We start from the raw sequence: 14,668 nt of genomic DNA on the forward strand, positions 1-14,668 counted from the left end.
TCAAAAAGCAAGGGTTTGGACGAGCCAAAAGAAAAAAAAAAAAAAAAGACATTCTTAGATCCTCAGAAATAATCAATTGGGATTCCACCAAATCAACTCACTAGGTTAAAAGACGCCCGCTGAGAGCCACAGAACCCAACTACGGCCCACCTGTTATTAAAACAGCAACACAGGGGCACCTAGGTGGTTCAGTTGCTTGAGTGACTGCCTTTGGCTCGGGTCATGATCCTAGAGTTCTGGGATCAAGCCCCAAGTCAGGCTCCCTGCTCAGCAGGGGAGTCTGCTTCTCCCCTTCCCCCTGCTCATGCTCGCTCTCTCTCACTCTCTCTCTTTCAAATAAATAAAATCTTAAAAAAAAAAAGGCAACTCACACTCAACATTAAGACTGTTACTTTATTGGGGTGCCTGGGTGGCTCAGTGGGTTGGGTCGCTGCCTTCGGCTCAGGTCATGATCTCAGGGTCCTGAGATCGGGTCCCGCATCGGGCTCTTTGCTCAGCAGGGAACCTGCTTCCCTCTTTCTCTCTCTCTCTCTCTGCCTGCCTCTCTGTCTACTTGTGATCTCTCTGTCAAATAAATAAATAAAATCTTAAAAAAAAAATAAGACTGTTACTTATTACAATCTTCTAAAAGGCTTTTGTTTTTAATTAAGCAAATATCTGAGAATGAAAACAAAGAGGGTGAAGGATATTCTCAGAAATCACAAACTATAGAAATTAGCCCAGGGGTCTCATTTGCAGTTTATTTTCCACTCAAAGGCTTGGCTTGAGGAACAATGAATAGGTTACAGATCATTTTTAAAAATTAAAACTATCAGGGGTAAGAGGCCCCCCATGTAATGTTCCTTTGGAAATAAGATGCATTTCAATTTGGGTGTGGTAGCATTTGGTACTTTTAAGAAAAATGACTTTGCTTTGTAGAATGAGGTAAAACTGTTAGTGGAGATATTTATGAAAGCAAGCAATTAATTAAATTTTAGTGGTAGCAATTCTGTGGTTAGCTTTCAGAAAATGTAGTTCAAAACAGTCCTACTGGGTGGCCAAGCCAGAAGAAAAAAAAAAGAACGAGCCGATTTGTAATGAAATGTAATTACTTTAGCCCCCTGAGAGCTGGTGCCTTACCCAAGCCTTTCCTTGCTCTCTTCAGGTGTCAGCTGATCAAAGGTCTTCGCTTCTTCGGCACCCAGGAAGGCATCATGGTCATAATCAAAACTCTGAGCATCATTATGAACTTTGTCGCTGAGTTGAGGCTCATGGTGTACACGGTCCTTCTTTTCTGTGGGCTTGCTCAAGGCAAAGGCTGTGCACAGGGACAGGCACATAAGAAACTGTCGCAGGTCCATGATAATTAGATCTTAAAGAAAAACAAAGGTTAGTTAATTCAGGAAACAGTGTGCTCTATAATCAAACAAGAAATTAAAAGCTCATATCCACTTATTAATCTGATATTATCCCAAATATTATTACTTAATCCAAAAAATAAGAATGGTAGAATATCACTTTCTAATATTATGGTGAGGAATTTTCACCAGTTTCCTTCACGTGATTGGAAGCTGACAAAGAATCAGTTAAAATATCCACCCTGTAAGTAGGCTCCCTTTTAAAACACATTAATCTTCTTGCCCAAGTTCTTACTACTAAAAGCGAAAAGACCAACTTTATTTAAATTCAGACCTACTGACTACAAAAAACTTTACTTTTTGTACTATATCAGGGATCTGGTCTTTAAAGCTGGCTGGTTATTAGGATCACCTAAGAAGCTTTAAAAAAATTCCCCCATTCAATTAGAATTTCTGAAGTTGAATGCATGCACCTGAATTTGTAAATGTTTCTCAGGTGGTAATAGTGATCATTAGATCAGGAACCACAAACTATTTGAGCAGATTCTTTGTCCTATATATAGCAACAAGTTGTCTCCCATATCCATGGTCAACTTCAAACCACCTTCAGAGATCAAACCATTCAAATGTGATGGAGAGCAACCGCTTCGGCATTCCTTATACTGTGTTTCCCCGACTTTCCCCAGCATGAGGATGCTTGGAGTACTGTTCAAAGCACAGACAGACCCCAGGTCCTACTCCATACCTTCAGAATCTTGGCAGTCACAGCTGAGTCTAATGAACAAGCACAAGGCTTGGACACTTTACCAAAAAATACTGACCAAAAAATCGCAGAGAGGGTGCAGAATGGTAACTTGTTTAGCATACTTTACAGATGCCCCACAGTATTGTCTATAGACAGTATGGTCTTAGAGAAAAAAACTATCAAATTAAAAATAAAGAGCAAAGATTTTCGCAACTTTCATATTTTAACTAATCTTTCACCAGTAGAACATGGATTCTGAATGCCTTCCCCCTCGCAGGGAGTCAGTTTTTGTAAATTCAGAAAATCTCTTACTCATTTCCACTTGTAACCAATGGCTCCCTTACTGGATAGGCAGGTAGTTTAGGCATGAGGCTTGTTTGTGGGTTTGTGTCTCCCCAAAAGATATATATATATCCTGAAGTCCTAACGGGCCAGCACGCATGAATGTGACCTAAGGGGCATCTGGGTGGCTCAGTCGTCAAGCGTCTGCCTTTGGCTTAGGTCATGATCCCAGGGTTCTGGAATCGAGTCCCACTACTCAGTGGGAGCCTGCTTCTCCCTCTCTTGCTCCCCCTGCTTGTGCTTTGTCAAATAAATAATATCTTAATTATCAAATAAATAAAATCTTAAAAAAAAAAAAAAAAGGATCTTTGCAGATGTAATTAAGTTAAACTGAGGTCATTTTGGATTACAGGGTGGGCTCTAATCCAATGACTGATACCCTTATAAAAGGAGGGAAATTTAGATAGTCACACAGAGAAAAGAATGCCAATAAAAAGCATCTGACCTTTTATGAATGCCGGATTAGAATGATGCATCTGCAAGTCAAGGAATGTCAAGGATTCCCGGCAACCCCAGAGGCTAGGAAGAGGGAAGGAAGGATCTTCCCCTAGGGCCTTCAGACAGAGCATGGCTCAGCCAACACCTTGATTTCTAACTTCTAGCCTCTAGAACTATGAGAGAATAATAAGCATCTGACCTTTTAAGCCACCCAGTTTGTGCTAATTTGTTACAGCAGCCCTAGGACACTAGTAAAAGGCTCAGTACAGAGGACCACTGCATCACATGAAAGGTAAATGCATTAATTACTTTACCCTAATTTGAAGATTATGCTAGCCAGACTTCTACTTCCCTAGGGATGTCACTAATGGAATCATCTAGTCCAAGGGCTCACAATTTATATGTGAATATTTTTAAAAACGTGAAAATTCTTTCAGCAGAACTTCTAACTTAGTGGTTCTGAATCTAAAATGTACCCTAGAATTACCCAAAGACTTTTAAGAAAATATGATCACTAAGTCCCACCCCTATGAATATTTTTAAAAGGCAGCCAGGCTGTGAACCACTATTTTAACTAACCTCTCAAATAGCCAAAGTAATATCTTAAGAAATTTGACCTGAGGGATGCCAGGGTGGCTCAGTCAGTTAAGCATCCCAGGGTTCTGGGACGGAGTCCTGCATTGGGCTCCCCGCTTAACATGGAGTCTGTTTGTCCCTCTCTCTCTGTCCCTCCCCCTGCTCATGTTCTCCTTCTCTCTCAAATAAATAAAATCTTAAAAAAATAATAATAAAGCCGCAATCATACAAACACCCTATCTTGTTTCTTCCTGATTAAGAATTATTTCTCTTAGGGGTGCCTGGGTAACTCAGTTTGTTAAGTGCCTACCTTTGGCTCAGGTCAGGCTCCATTTCTGCTTGTGCTCTCTCTCTCGACAAATAAGTAAGAAAAAGCTTGGAAAAAAAAAAATCTGACCTGAAAATATACTTAATATGAATAAACTCCATATATCTGATCCTGCCTGAAAGTACTGGGAGCTAGAATGAATTGTTCCAGGGGATAAAGAAATTAAGTATGCCAATAGATTAGACATATTTCAGTGTATGTTTTTCTTGTAATCCACAAATAGTAAAGGAAGTTACATTGCATTACCTTGGATTTATAGAGTCCTTTGGATTCAGTAAACTAAAGAAATGCTTACAACAACTAATGGTGAGCATGTTACATTAATATTCCTTAAAAGTTGGAAGAAAGCAAACAGAGAAATAGGTTTAATCCCAACACAACCTAGAGAGATGATTATACAAAAGCACAACCTGAGGCTGCCATGAATAACTTTCAGGCTGCAAAGCACATAAGGACACTGTATTCCATACCTGGAAAAGCAGTGTAGTGCGGAAGGGGGAGAAGGTCCTGAAATGGCAGAGGAGTCATCAACAGACTGTAGAAAATATTCTATGTAAATAGGACAGCATGAGTAAGTCAAACACAAACACGTCTAAGGAGATGACAGGAAGCAGTCACTCCTGGGATGCCCATTCTCAAAAAAATACTCTTACTGGATGGTTGGTAGGACTGACGAAAACCCGTAAGAAACAATGTGAAAGCATGACCATGAGACTGCTAGGGAAATGGGAAGAAGGTGGGACTTTTCCTAAGTTGTTCCCACCAATGTCAGAACTCAGCTATGCTTCTGAAACTTTATCAGTATTCTGTTTCATGCTATCCCATCAAAACGCCCAAATATGTATACAAGACATGTGCACAAATATATTCCATAATGAACGTTTATAATGATAAAAAAAAAAAGGAAAACAAACTAAACCAGAGAACTAGTAAATACATATTAAATCTATATTATGGGAGACTACACGAAGGTAGAAGGTGGATCTATTTACGCTGAAATGGAGAATTCATGAAGACATGTTAAGCGAACAAAAGAGCAATTTGCAAAACAATGTTAAAATTTATGTAAAAAGAGAAACCAAACAACCTCTGAGGTTGTTTTTATTTGTATAAAATAGAAGACATATGTACAAAATTGGCGTGAAGAATAAACATCTATATGAAAAGAGCTGTAACCCCCAGATTCAAGGGAGAAGAGAAGGGGTGGGGTGGTGAGGCTGGTGTGGAGTGGACTTTAATATTGTACTCTGTAGTCTATATTTGGTAAATGAATACAAACTGTGTACCACCTCTGTATATTACTTTTTAAATATTATTAAAACTCTTTTCAATACTAGTTGCAAAGAAAACATTTTCAAGCTATTTCTCCAGACTAAAAAACGAGACTGAAGAAAAATCACATACCTTGGGGGCGCCTGGGTCGCTCAGTGGGTTAAAGCCTCTGCCTTCGGCTCAAATCATGATCCCAGTGTCCTGGGATCGAGCCCCACATCGGGCTCTCTGCTCAGCAGGGAGCCTGCCCCCCCCCCCCCCCCCGCCTGCCTCTCTGCCTACTTGTGATCTCCGTCTGTCAAATAAATAAAATCTTTACTCCCCCCCCCCAAGATTTTATTTATTTGAGACAGAAAGAGAATGAGAGAGAGAGAGAGAGCATGAGTGGAGAAAGGTCAGAGGGAGAAGCAGACTCTCTGCCTAGCAGGGAGCCCGATGTGGGACTCGATCCCGGGACTTCAGGATCATGACCTGAGCCAAAGGCAGTCGCTTAACCAACTCACCCAGGGACCCTCACATATCTATTCCTAAGACATAAACTTTATTTTTCTTTAAGATTTTTTTTTTTTTAAATTTAACAGAGAGAGAGAGAGAGAGATTACAAGTAGGTGGAGAGGCAGGCAGTGAGAAAGGGAGGGAGAAGCTGGCTCCCTGCTGAGCAGAGAGCCTGATGCAGGGGTCGATCCCACGACCCTGAGATCATGACCTGAGCTGAAGGCAGAGGCTTAACCCACTGAGCCACCCAGGCGCCCCTTAAAGACATAAACTTTTTAAAGTAAAACATGCTGCTCTAAAATAACTCTTCAGCTTGCCCTTCAATAATTCAAACGATCAATCAAATCAGCAAACAGAAGAAAATTAAAAGATTTAATGGCTCTCTTAAATGCCAAAATGAGTATGCCTTTATTTTAGGGCAAAATAAAACTTCCATCTCAAACTACAAACAATTCTCTAGACCAATAAAACTCTTTAAGGACAAGAAACAACTCTGTTATTTTCCACAATAAATATCTATTTTGTGATACATCCAAACAGTATCTGTATGTTAGTGGTTTAAAAAATCAAGTAAAATCAAGTCACTGCAACAGAAGATTTTCTTTATGCCTATTAATAAGGAAACTTCACATTTAGGAAAATTTTATATATAATTATTTACATCCTCAGAATAAAATGCCCTAACAATTCTTGCATAATTCCATGACAACCCCTGCAAACCCCAAATGTTACAATAGGAATAAATGCCAAAGCCCATTACCAAGGCTGGAAAAGATACTGTACAAAGTTTTGATACTTGTAACATACAGAAATTAACAGTAGCTCGCTGATTTAGAGGCAAAACTACATTTAAGTTTGAAGCTTAACATCTTGATAACAAGGATAAGAGAATTCGAGAGTAAAAGAGCTTCTGCCTTTTTATTTTTTAAAGATTTTATTTATTTATTTGACAGAGAGAGATCACAAGTAGGCAGAGAGGCAGGCACAGAGAGAGGAAGGGAAGCAGGCCCCCTGCTGAGCAGAAAGCCCTATGCGGGACTCCATCCCAAAACCCTGAGATCATAACCTGAGCCCAAGAGCTTCTACTTTATCATCTATCCATCCCTTTCCCTTTCTCTTTCCATTAACCTTCCAATCCCATGCCTCTAAAGGCTCCTTTCCCTATTCTTTTTTTTTTTTTAAGATTTTATTTATTTAACAGACAAAGATCACAAGTAGGCAGAGAGGCAGGCAGAGAGAGAGGAGGAAGCAGGCTCCCCGCCGAGCAGAAAGCCCGATGTTCATGACCCGAGCTGAAGGCAGAAGCTTCAATCCACTGAGCCACCCAGACGCCCCTCCGTCCCCTATTCTGTCAATCAACACTTATCAGGTCTCCACAATCCAAAATCAGTCTTTCCCAGACCTCGCTATTCATTCAAGGTTGCCCTTCCCTTTGCTTCTCGCATAGGAGTGTCTCTGTTGTTACCTCTGATCCTCACTACCTACTGCCACCCTGAAATCTTTTTTTTTTTTTTAAGATTTTATTTATTTGTCAGAGAGAGAGAGAGAGAGAGAGACAGAGAAGAAGTAGGGAGAGCTAGCTACAGGCAGAACAGGCAGAGCAGGCAGAGGGAGAAGCAGACTCCCCACCAAGCAAGGAGCCTGATGAGGGACTTGATCGGAGGATCAAGTCAACCGCTTAACTGACTGAGCCACCCAGACATCCCCCGAAATCTAGCTTTCCATCTACCACTGATGAAACTACTTAAAAAGGTCACAAGGACCGTGTGATGGAAAAGCCAATGGTCCTACTTTCATCTCTCTGCAGTGGACAATGAAAAACCCTGCGTTTTAAATAACTTCTAAAAATAAATAAATAAATAACTTCTAAAAAATATACACTCTTTGTACCCACCTATAGTATACCGACTCCTGACTATCAGAAACTTTCGCACAGGCCTCTTGTTCTGACTATAGACACTTAAAAAAAAAGACTGTACTAGATTTATCTAAATCCATACAGTACATAAAAATGTTCAAGTAGAAACAAAGGATATCCCCCAAGACAAAGGTTATTTTATATGGGAAGATGTGAGAACAGTATAAAACAACTTTTCACACAAGGTATTTGAAGAACCACGTTAGTGCAGTTATTTCTGAAGCATCTCTATCTTTTCAAACTGAAACCAAATGATGGAAGACTAAATGGCCCTTCTCTTTCTCCTTCCCTCTTCATCACAGCTACACATCAATGGAAAACAGGATATCAGGAAAACATAAATACTTAGTTGCATGAACTTTTATCATGTGATCTAGAAGGTAAATCAATGGCTGTAGAAAAAGCATCTCCCCATCTCCTATTTCTCAAATGACCTCTAAGTTTCTCTTTCCAAAATTCTGTCTCTCCTTCGCCAAGGGTAACATCTAATTTTTTTTCTCAAAAAAAAAAAAAAAAAAAAATTAGGGGCGCTTGGGTGGTTCAGTCGGTTAAGTGTCTGCCTTCTGCTCAGATCATGATCCCAGGGTCCTGGAATTGAGCCCCATGTTGGGCTCCCTGCTCACTGGAAAGTCTGTTTCTCCCTCTCCCTCTGTCCCTCCCCTGGATCCTGCATGTGCGCTCTCTCTAAAATAAAATAAATAGAATCTTTGAAAAAAACTCTAGACCTGTAGTGTTCAGGATAATAGCTATGAATCACATGCAGCTGGCTAAGCACTTGAACTGTGGCTGGTGTAAATTAAGCTGTGATCAAATGTTACACTTTACAAAGAAAAATGGCATTCTGTATGTACTGGATTAAATTGTTAAAATCAATTTAATCTGTTTAACAATTTCAGGTGAAACTATATTCATGTGACATGTACTATATTTCTACTAGATAATGCCTTATTAGAGACATAAATTAAACAGAACAGGAAAGATATCACATAACTATCATCCTTTTGAAATATCTCACCAATAATGGTCTTCCACAGTTATTTTCATGGACTGCTCCAGTTAATTTATAAGGAGAAAAGATTAACAGCAAAAGCCTAAATTTCTTTCAATAACAAAGACTAGCCTTAAGAATGAATTTATTTTATCCATTCAAAAATTTCCTTGAAAGCTCTAAATTCTTGCCATATCCCTCCCTTTGTTCCCAGTCATTGGTCACAGAACACTGAAATTGTTCCAGGAAAATTCAGATGTCTGGATTAAATACAACTTCTCAAGAACATCAGCACTGAGTGATCCCACAGGTATTTTGGTTGACCAAAGACCCATTGCTCAAAGTTAACAAGTGGGAGAAATGGGTGTGGTAGTAAAATTCCAGTTCTCTGAGCTGGATAATCAGCAAAAAAAAAGGGCAATCCTCTATAATGTAGCAAAAACAGGATCTCACTCCCTAAGTGTCTACATCATCTTGGGTTGGGGGAACAGCCTAACAGCAGTGTAAATGTACTAAGGCTGTTATGAATGTTATGAAATATAGAAATTAAAGCTATCTGTTTCTTTGACATTCCTCACTTACAATTTTAGTGCAAGCACCACAATGGATTATCACATCCAAGGAATAATGTCATCCTTTGTGATCCGGTAAAAGTCATAATGAGAAACCATTTGTTCAATATTTCTCTAGTGACAAAGCAAATTTACATCAGATCATGAATACATTCTAATTAAATTATTTGTGGTACTGAGAACACACATTTATATGACAGCTGAGAATACAAAAACTGCAAAATTTGCCTAAAGAAGAGCTTTGAGAATGACAAACCATTACTCAGGTTTCCTTAGTTTTATAACCAAAGCAGCTCAGTACAAACTTTCAAATTTTCTCGTTACAGAGTGAAAACATTAAGAAAAAAGTTCTAAAAACTCTGGGAGAAAAAAGTTTCCTTTGAGGCTGATGAAACTTTAACACATAATTAATGGCCATAGGAATGCCTTGCAAAATGCAGAGATAGGAGTTTTGTTTTCTGGTTGCAATGCTGCAGTGCATGCTTAACACACAAGAAGTCCTTGAGAATTTGGTATTTATTTTAGCTCAAACTCCCTTTGGTGCCAAATGTCTATAAATTTTAAAGTCCTAGATGAAAAGACTTATCTACGACAATTCCTCCATCTGGAAGTAATCCGTACCCATTCCTTTCAACTTTTATAAAACTTGTTTGTACCACTCCACAATAATGATCATAGGGTACTTTAAGTTGTCTCCTTAGCTCCCCTATAGACACTACATTTTTAAAAGGCAGGACTCTCAGCTCTTACAAATTAGTATCTTTCTACAGTTCCTAATACAATGTCTTGCATTTTTTATATACCAATATATTTTACTGGATTAGTTGGACAGTACTTGGCAGCAAAGCAGTTCCTGCCTGCTCTCCAACCCCCAATTCCCCTTACTGGAACTGGCTATCAGGCAGCAATAGGCAAAGTGTTATTTCAGCTGTTTTAACTCTAATACATAAATTACAACACCAAGCAACACCCGTATTTAAGAGTTCACGAAGGATCTAGGATGTTACAGCCTACCATCTCCAGTGGCTATCCCTGGCTACACCTCTGTCCTTCTAACACCCCGACATACCCACGTTATAGTAAATTTGTGTTAATATCAGTTACCTATCTCCTGTACTAGTGTAACATATAGAAAATGCCACAAATACATATCTTGTGACACATCATTAAATGAACAAAGCCAACAATTATATTGAGAGTTATCAATAGGAGTTGATGTCAAAGCTGCAACCAAGTACCATTCACTTAGGCATGCCCAATTCACCTTTATCAGTTCATGGTCCTCCTAGTTGCAATCCCCCCCCTCAAAAAATCCTACTGGAGACCCCTGAATCACTGTAAAACTCAGATTAGGCCTAGGCAACTCATCCTCTACCCGCAAATACAATTTACAGGTTTGCACTATAATACTTAAATTCTTCAGCGAAGGCCATTGTTACCTGGTTAACTAAATTCAAGGGATGAAGTCAGACATGTATTTGTCTTGTGTATTCCACTCTCAGGCAAAAAATAAATTTATCAGAGATTACACGTCCTCTACTTCGCAACTACTGAGCCGTATTAGAAGCAACCTTATTCCCAATTCATTAACGTTGACTTTATGGTACATGCCACCAGGAAGTGATCGCAATTCAATTCTCAGAGACATTACTCTGGGAATTTATACAATCAAGAATTGAGATCCTACAACTTTAGTAGGAAACTTTTGCCGCGGTGCAAAAGCTGCTTTCAAAACTACCGACCACCTAACTATGCTCTTAATCAGGGCAGCTGTTGGAAATTAACTTTACTTCTCCACACAGCATGCCAAAAATGAGAACTAAGATCTACACAGCTAAAAGCAACAAAAAGGGTAAAATACAATTCCCTACTAAAGCTTTAAAAATTATTTCCCGTCGCTGACAGAAGTATGCAGCCAAACATGGAAGCTCGAAGCAGTCAGCTTTTCTTTAAAATTGTATCAAAGTTTTTTGTGTTTGTTTAATCACACAGTGTCTTCCGACTTTCTCCCCTCCCCCATCCCCCCGCCCCGTTTCTACACCCTCAAAGTCAGCGAACACGACTTTCCTGGCAGACGCACCCTCCTCTCGGGATGTGGCCTTGGGGCAGCGCTGGAGGACACAGGTAGGCCGGCTGGTGGGAGGTGGCAGAGAACTGTTACAATAACACTACCCCACCGCTCTCCGCCCTTCTGTAGGCAAACAGGAGGGACTCGGTGAGAGACGGGGCCCAGGCGCGGACGTGGCGAGCCAGGCACAAAACAGTACCCCCCATAACGCAAAACCCGGAGCCGGAGTTCCCCGAGACCCAGGCCCCTTCCCAGCGCTCGCGGGAGGGCGAGCAGCGGCCTCCAACTCAGACGGCGCGCGGAGGGCCCCGGGGTCGCAAGCAGGCTCAGGGCCCGTACCCCGCGCTAGCAGAAACAAGGGCCCCAAACGAAGGGGACCTATGCCGCGTCGCGAGCGAGGGCCGAGGACAAAAAGAAAGCGATTAAGGACGAGGCTGCAGAAGAACCGAGGGCCGCTGTACCTACCTTTCCTCGTAGCGCCCACAGCCCACGGTCCCGCGGCCGCAGCTCACCCACCGGCTCAGCTCACGCGCGCAAGCACCGCCCAACCGGAAGCAGCTCCGCGCCCCGCTCCCATCCGCCTCGCCGGCAGCCTTCTGACCAATCATCAACGAACCCGCCGCTGACGTGCAGCATTCCCGGACATCCATTGGCTCTACAGTCGCGTAACCGGGATTGGCTGGAAAGCGCCACGTCCCCGCGAGCGCGCCGAGTGCGTGGACCGGATTCCCGCCCAACCCGGGTTCCCGGCCCTGTGGGCATGGCGGGTTCCAGCCCCTTACTCCGGGTGGCGTGTGCGCGCTGCTGTCTGGCGGCCACGCCCCGGTTCACAGCGCGTGACTCGGCCTCCACACGGCTTTTTGGTTACCCTTGTAGTTATCTTCAAGCCCACAAGCACGCCGAGCCGAATTAATTCGACTCTATCAGTCGCCAATTGTATTAACAATCCCAATTTACTTCCCGTCATTGATACCGCCCTGATGTAGCCTTCGAGAGGCTCTTCACTCGTTGGCTCCAGTGTAACTTTCAGCTTTATCTCCTACCAGTCCCTCCCACTTGGCTTTTGCTCTGTCCACCACCTCTCCTTGTTTCCTAACAACCCGCCCTTTCACATCTCTTTGATCTGTATTTGATTTGATCTGTCTTTATCAAGTGATCTCCTCTGCCAGGACTAAGTATGTTTTTCTGATTTTCTGCCGAATGAATGCCAGTAGAAGTCCCGGTTAGCTTTTGAAGTCATTCCTGACCCCGCTAGACACAATTCCTCTTTTATTTGCCTTCCTAACACTTTGTATCTTCAATACACTTTGCCAAATTTTGCTATGAAAAGCTTTTTATCGATATGTCCTCCTCTAGACTAAGCTCCAGGGTAAGGAGCTGCCTTATTCATCTTTTTTTTTTTTTAATAAGAATTTGTTTATTTATTTGTGTGTGAGAGAGAGAGCCCAAGCAGGCAGAGGGGCAGAGGGAGGGAGAGAAACAGACTCACTGCTGCGTAGGCAGCTGGAGGGGGGCCGGATCCCAGGACCCTGGGATCATGACCTAAGCCAAGGCAGACACTTGACTGAGCCACCCAGGCGCCCCTGCTTTATTCATTTTTTTAATCTACAGCTCTGACCTTGCTGCCCAGTTCACAGCAAAAGCTCAATGATTTGGGGCGTCTGGATGGCTCAGTGGGTTAAAGCCTCTGCCTTCGGCTCAGGTCATGATTCCAGGGTCCTAGGATCGAGCCCCCCCATCAACTCTCTGCTCAGTGGGGGCCTGCTTCCTCTCTCTCTCTCTGCCTGCCTCTCTGCCTACTTGTGATCTCTGCCTGTCAAATAAATAAAATCTTTAAAAAAAAAAAAGCTCAATAATTTCATGAACTGAATGGGTAGGGCCCACATCATGTCCCTGATTTAAGAGGAATACAGGAAATTTTTCACTTATTCAATTTCATGCATGAAATTCAAACATTGACTACTATGTTTGCAACACAAATGGAACATAAACTTACTCTGTTCTTAGCACATAAAGCCTCATGCTTTAACATCCAATTGAAGCAAGTAGTATGCTGATGAAAGCTTTAAATACAAAGCAAGTTAACCCACTTTTTTTTTTTTAAAAGATTTTATTTATTTTTCAGAGACAGAGGGAGAGAGCGCGAGCGAGCACAGGCAGACAGAGAGGCAGGCAGAGGCAGAGGGAGAAGCAGGCTCCCTGCCGAGCAAGGAGCCCGATGTGGGACTCGATCCCAGGACCCTGGGATCATGACCTGAGCCGAAGGCAGCTGCTTAACCAACTGAGCCACCCAGGCGTCCCAAGTTAACCCACTTTTAAGTGCCAAGGAGACACTGACAACGAATGCTTTGGGAATTCAGACAAAAGAGTGACGGTGACCCTTGCTTGTAATCCAAGAGGTCTTCCTAAGAAGCTATGACTCAGACTGGACTAAGGAATTCCTGAATGCAACTATTTAGCAACAGCAGTAATGAGGAACAAGAGAAGGTGGGGGACAGATTGGGGGGTAAGTTCTTAGGCCAGGTAGGGGATGGAGGAGGTAAAAAAAAAATGTGGGGTTGGGGCATGAAGAGAAAGCATAGATGTAAGTTTCTCTGAGTAGTATAAAGTCTTAATCTGAGGACCCTGAGCGGAAGGCAGAGGGAATTATGGGTCTTTTGAAGGTTTCTAAATTTGTGCCTATGTGGGAGGTAGAATGAGATTGAAAATTCTAAGTGTTCTCTCTAGGAGGAGTTCTTTCTAATAGGGATTAACTATAGAAGAGACTGCATCAGGAAGTGTTTTTAACACTTTAGGAATTGCCTCCTTGAAGTCAAGCACCGTGGCAGGTGCTGGTAAACCCACAATGAATAGAACATGGTCCGAGCCCTCAAAGAACTGCAGTCCGATGGGAGAACCACCCATCTTGGAAGTGTCCTAGAGGAAGCTGGATAAGGCAGTGGGATTCTGCCAGTGATGGGACCCTCCACCCCTGTGATTCCCTGTGGGTAAGAGCTTGGCCTAAGGCAGAGCAAGGAAAGTGGAAAAAACTTTTATATACAAGAGGAATTTTTAAAGTGGAAATAAGTCCTGACCTTAGTGACTGCTTACATGAAAGAAATGAAGGAACACTCAAAAATTTATACTATTAATCGTAGGAAACTGGGAGAATGAACTAAATGGGTGTAAGAAAAGAGAAATGAGTTCAAGACATGGAGAGCCTAAGACAATGGCAGAATATCTTAGAAGAGTCAATAGGGGCCTCTGGGTGACTCAGCTGGTTAAGTGTCTGCCTTCAGCTCAGGTTATGATCTCAGGATTCTGGGATCAAGCCCAGCATGGGGCTTCCTGCTCAGCAGAGAGTTTGCTTCTCCCTCTCCCTCTGTCCCTCAACCTGCTTGTTCATTCTTTCTCTCTCTCCAATAAATAAAGTCTTCAAAAAAAATTAAAATAAAAAGAGTTATTAGGCTGGAGGAGATACTCAGAAGGATCATTGACCAGGAAGCAGCCAAGCCAGCCATGAGAATGAGTGAGCTGAGGAAAGAAAAGTGCATTAACCCTCCAGGGAGCCCAGGATTTAGAAAGTAGGTGGAGGAGGAAGAGGACTTGA

At 42.1% G+C, this 14,668-nt stretch overlaps 1 protein-coding gene across 2 annotated transcripts in view; it reads right to left on the reverse strand.

The window, feature by feature from the left end:
* CALU (calumenin) overlaps nt 1–11,654 on the reverse strand; it is a 30,630-nt gene extending 18,976 nt beyond the window's left edge. For both annotated transcript variants that reach the window (XM_032304121.1, XM_032304120.1), the window contains exons 1-2: nt 11,545–11,654; nt 1,120–1,351 (exon numbers count right to left, since the gene is read on the reverse strand). In XM_032304121.1, the coding sequence (XP_032160012.1) occupies nt 1,120–1,340 (221 nt within the window). In that variant the 5' untranslated portion in view covers nt 1,341–1,351; nt 11,545–11,654. The remainder of the gene's footprint in view (nt 1–1,119; nt 1,352–11,544) is intronic.
* Between the last annotated feature and the right edge of the window lie 3,014 nt (nt 11,655–14,668).

The sequence above is a fragment of the Mustela erminea genome, chromosome 11, assembly GCF_009829155.1.
Source record: "Mustela erminea isolate mMusErm1 chromosome 11, mMusErm1.Pri, whole genome shotgun sequence".
NCBI lineage: Eukaryota > Metazoa > Chordata > Mammalia > Carnivora > Mustelidae > Mustela > Mustela erminea.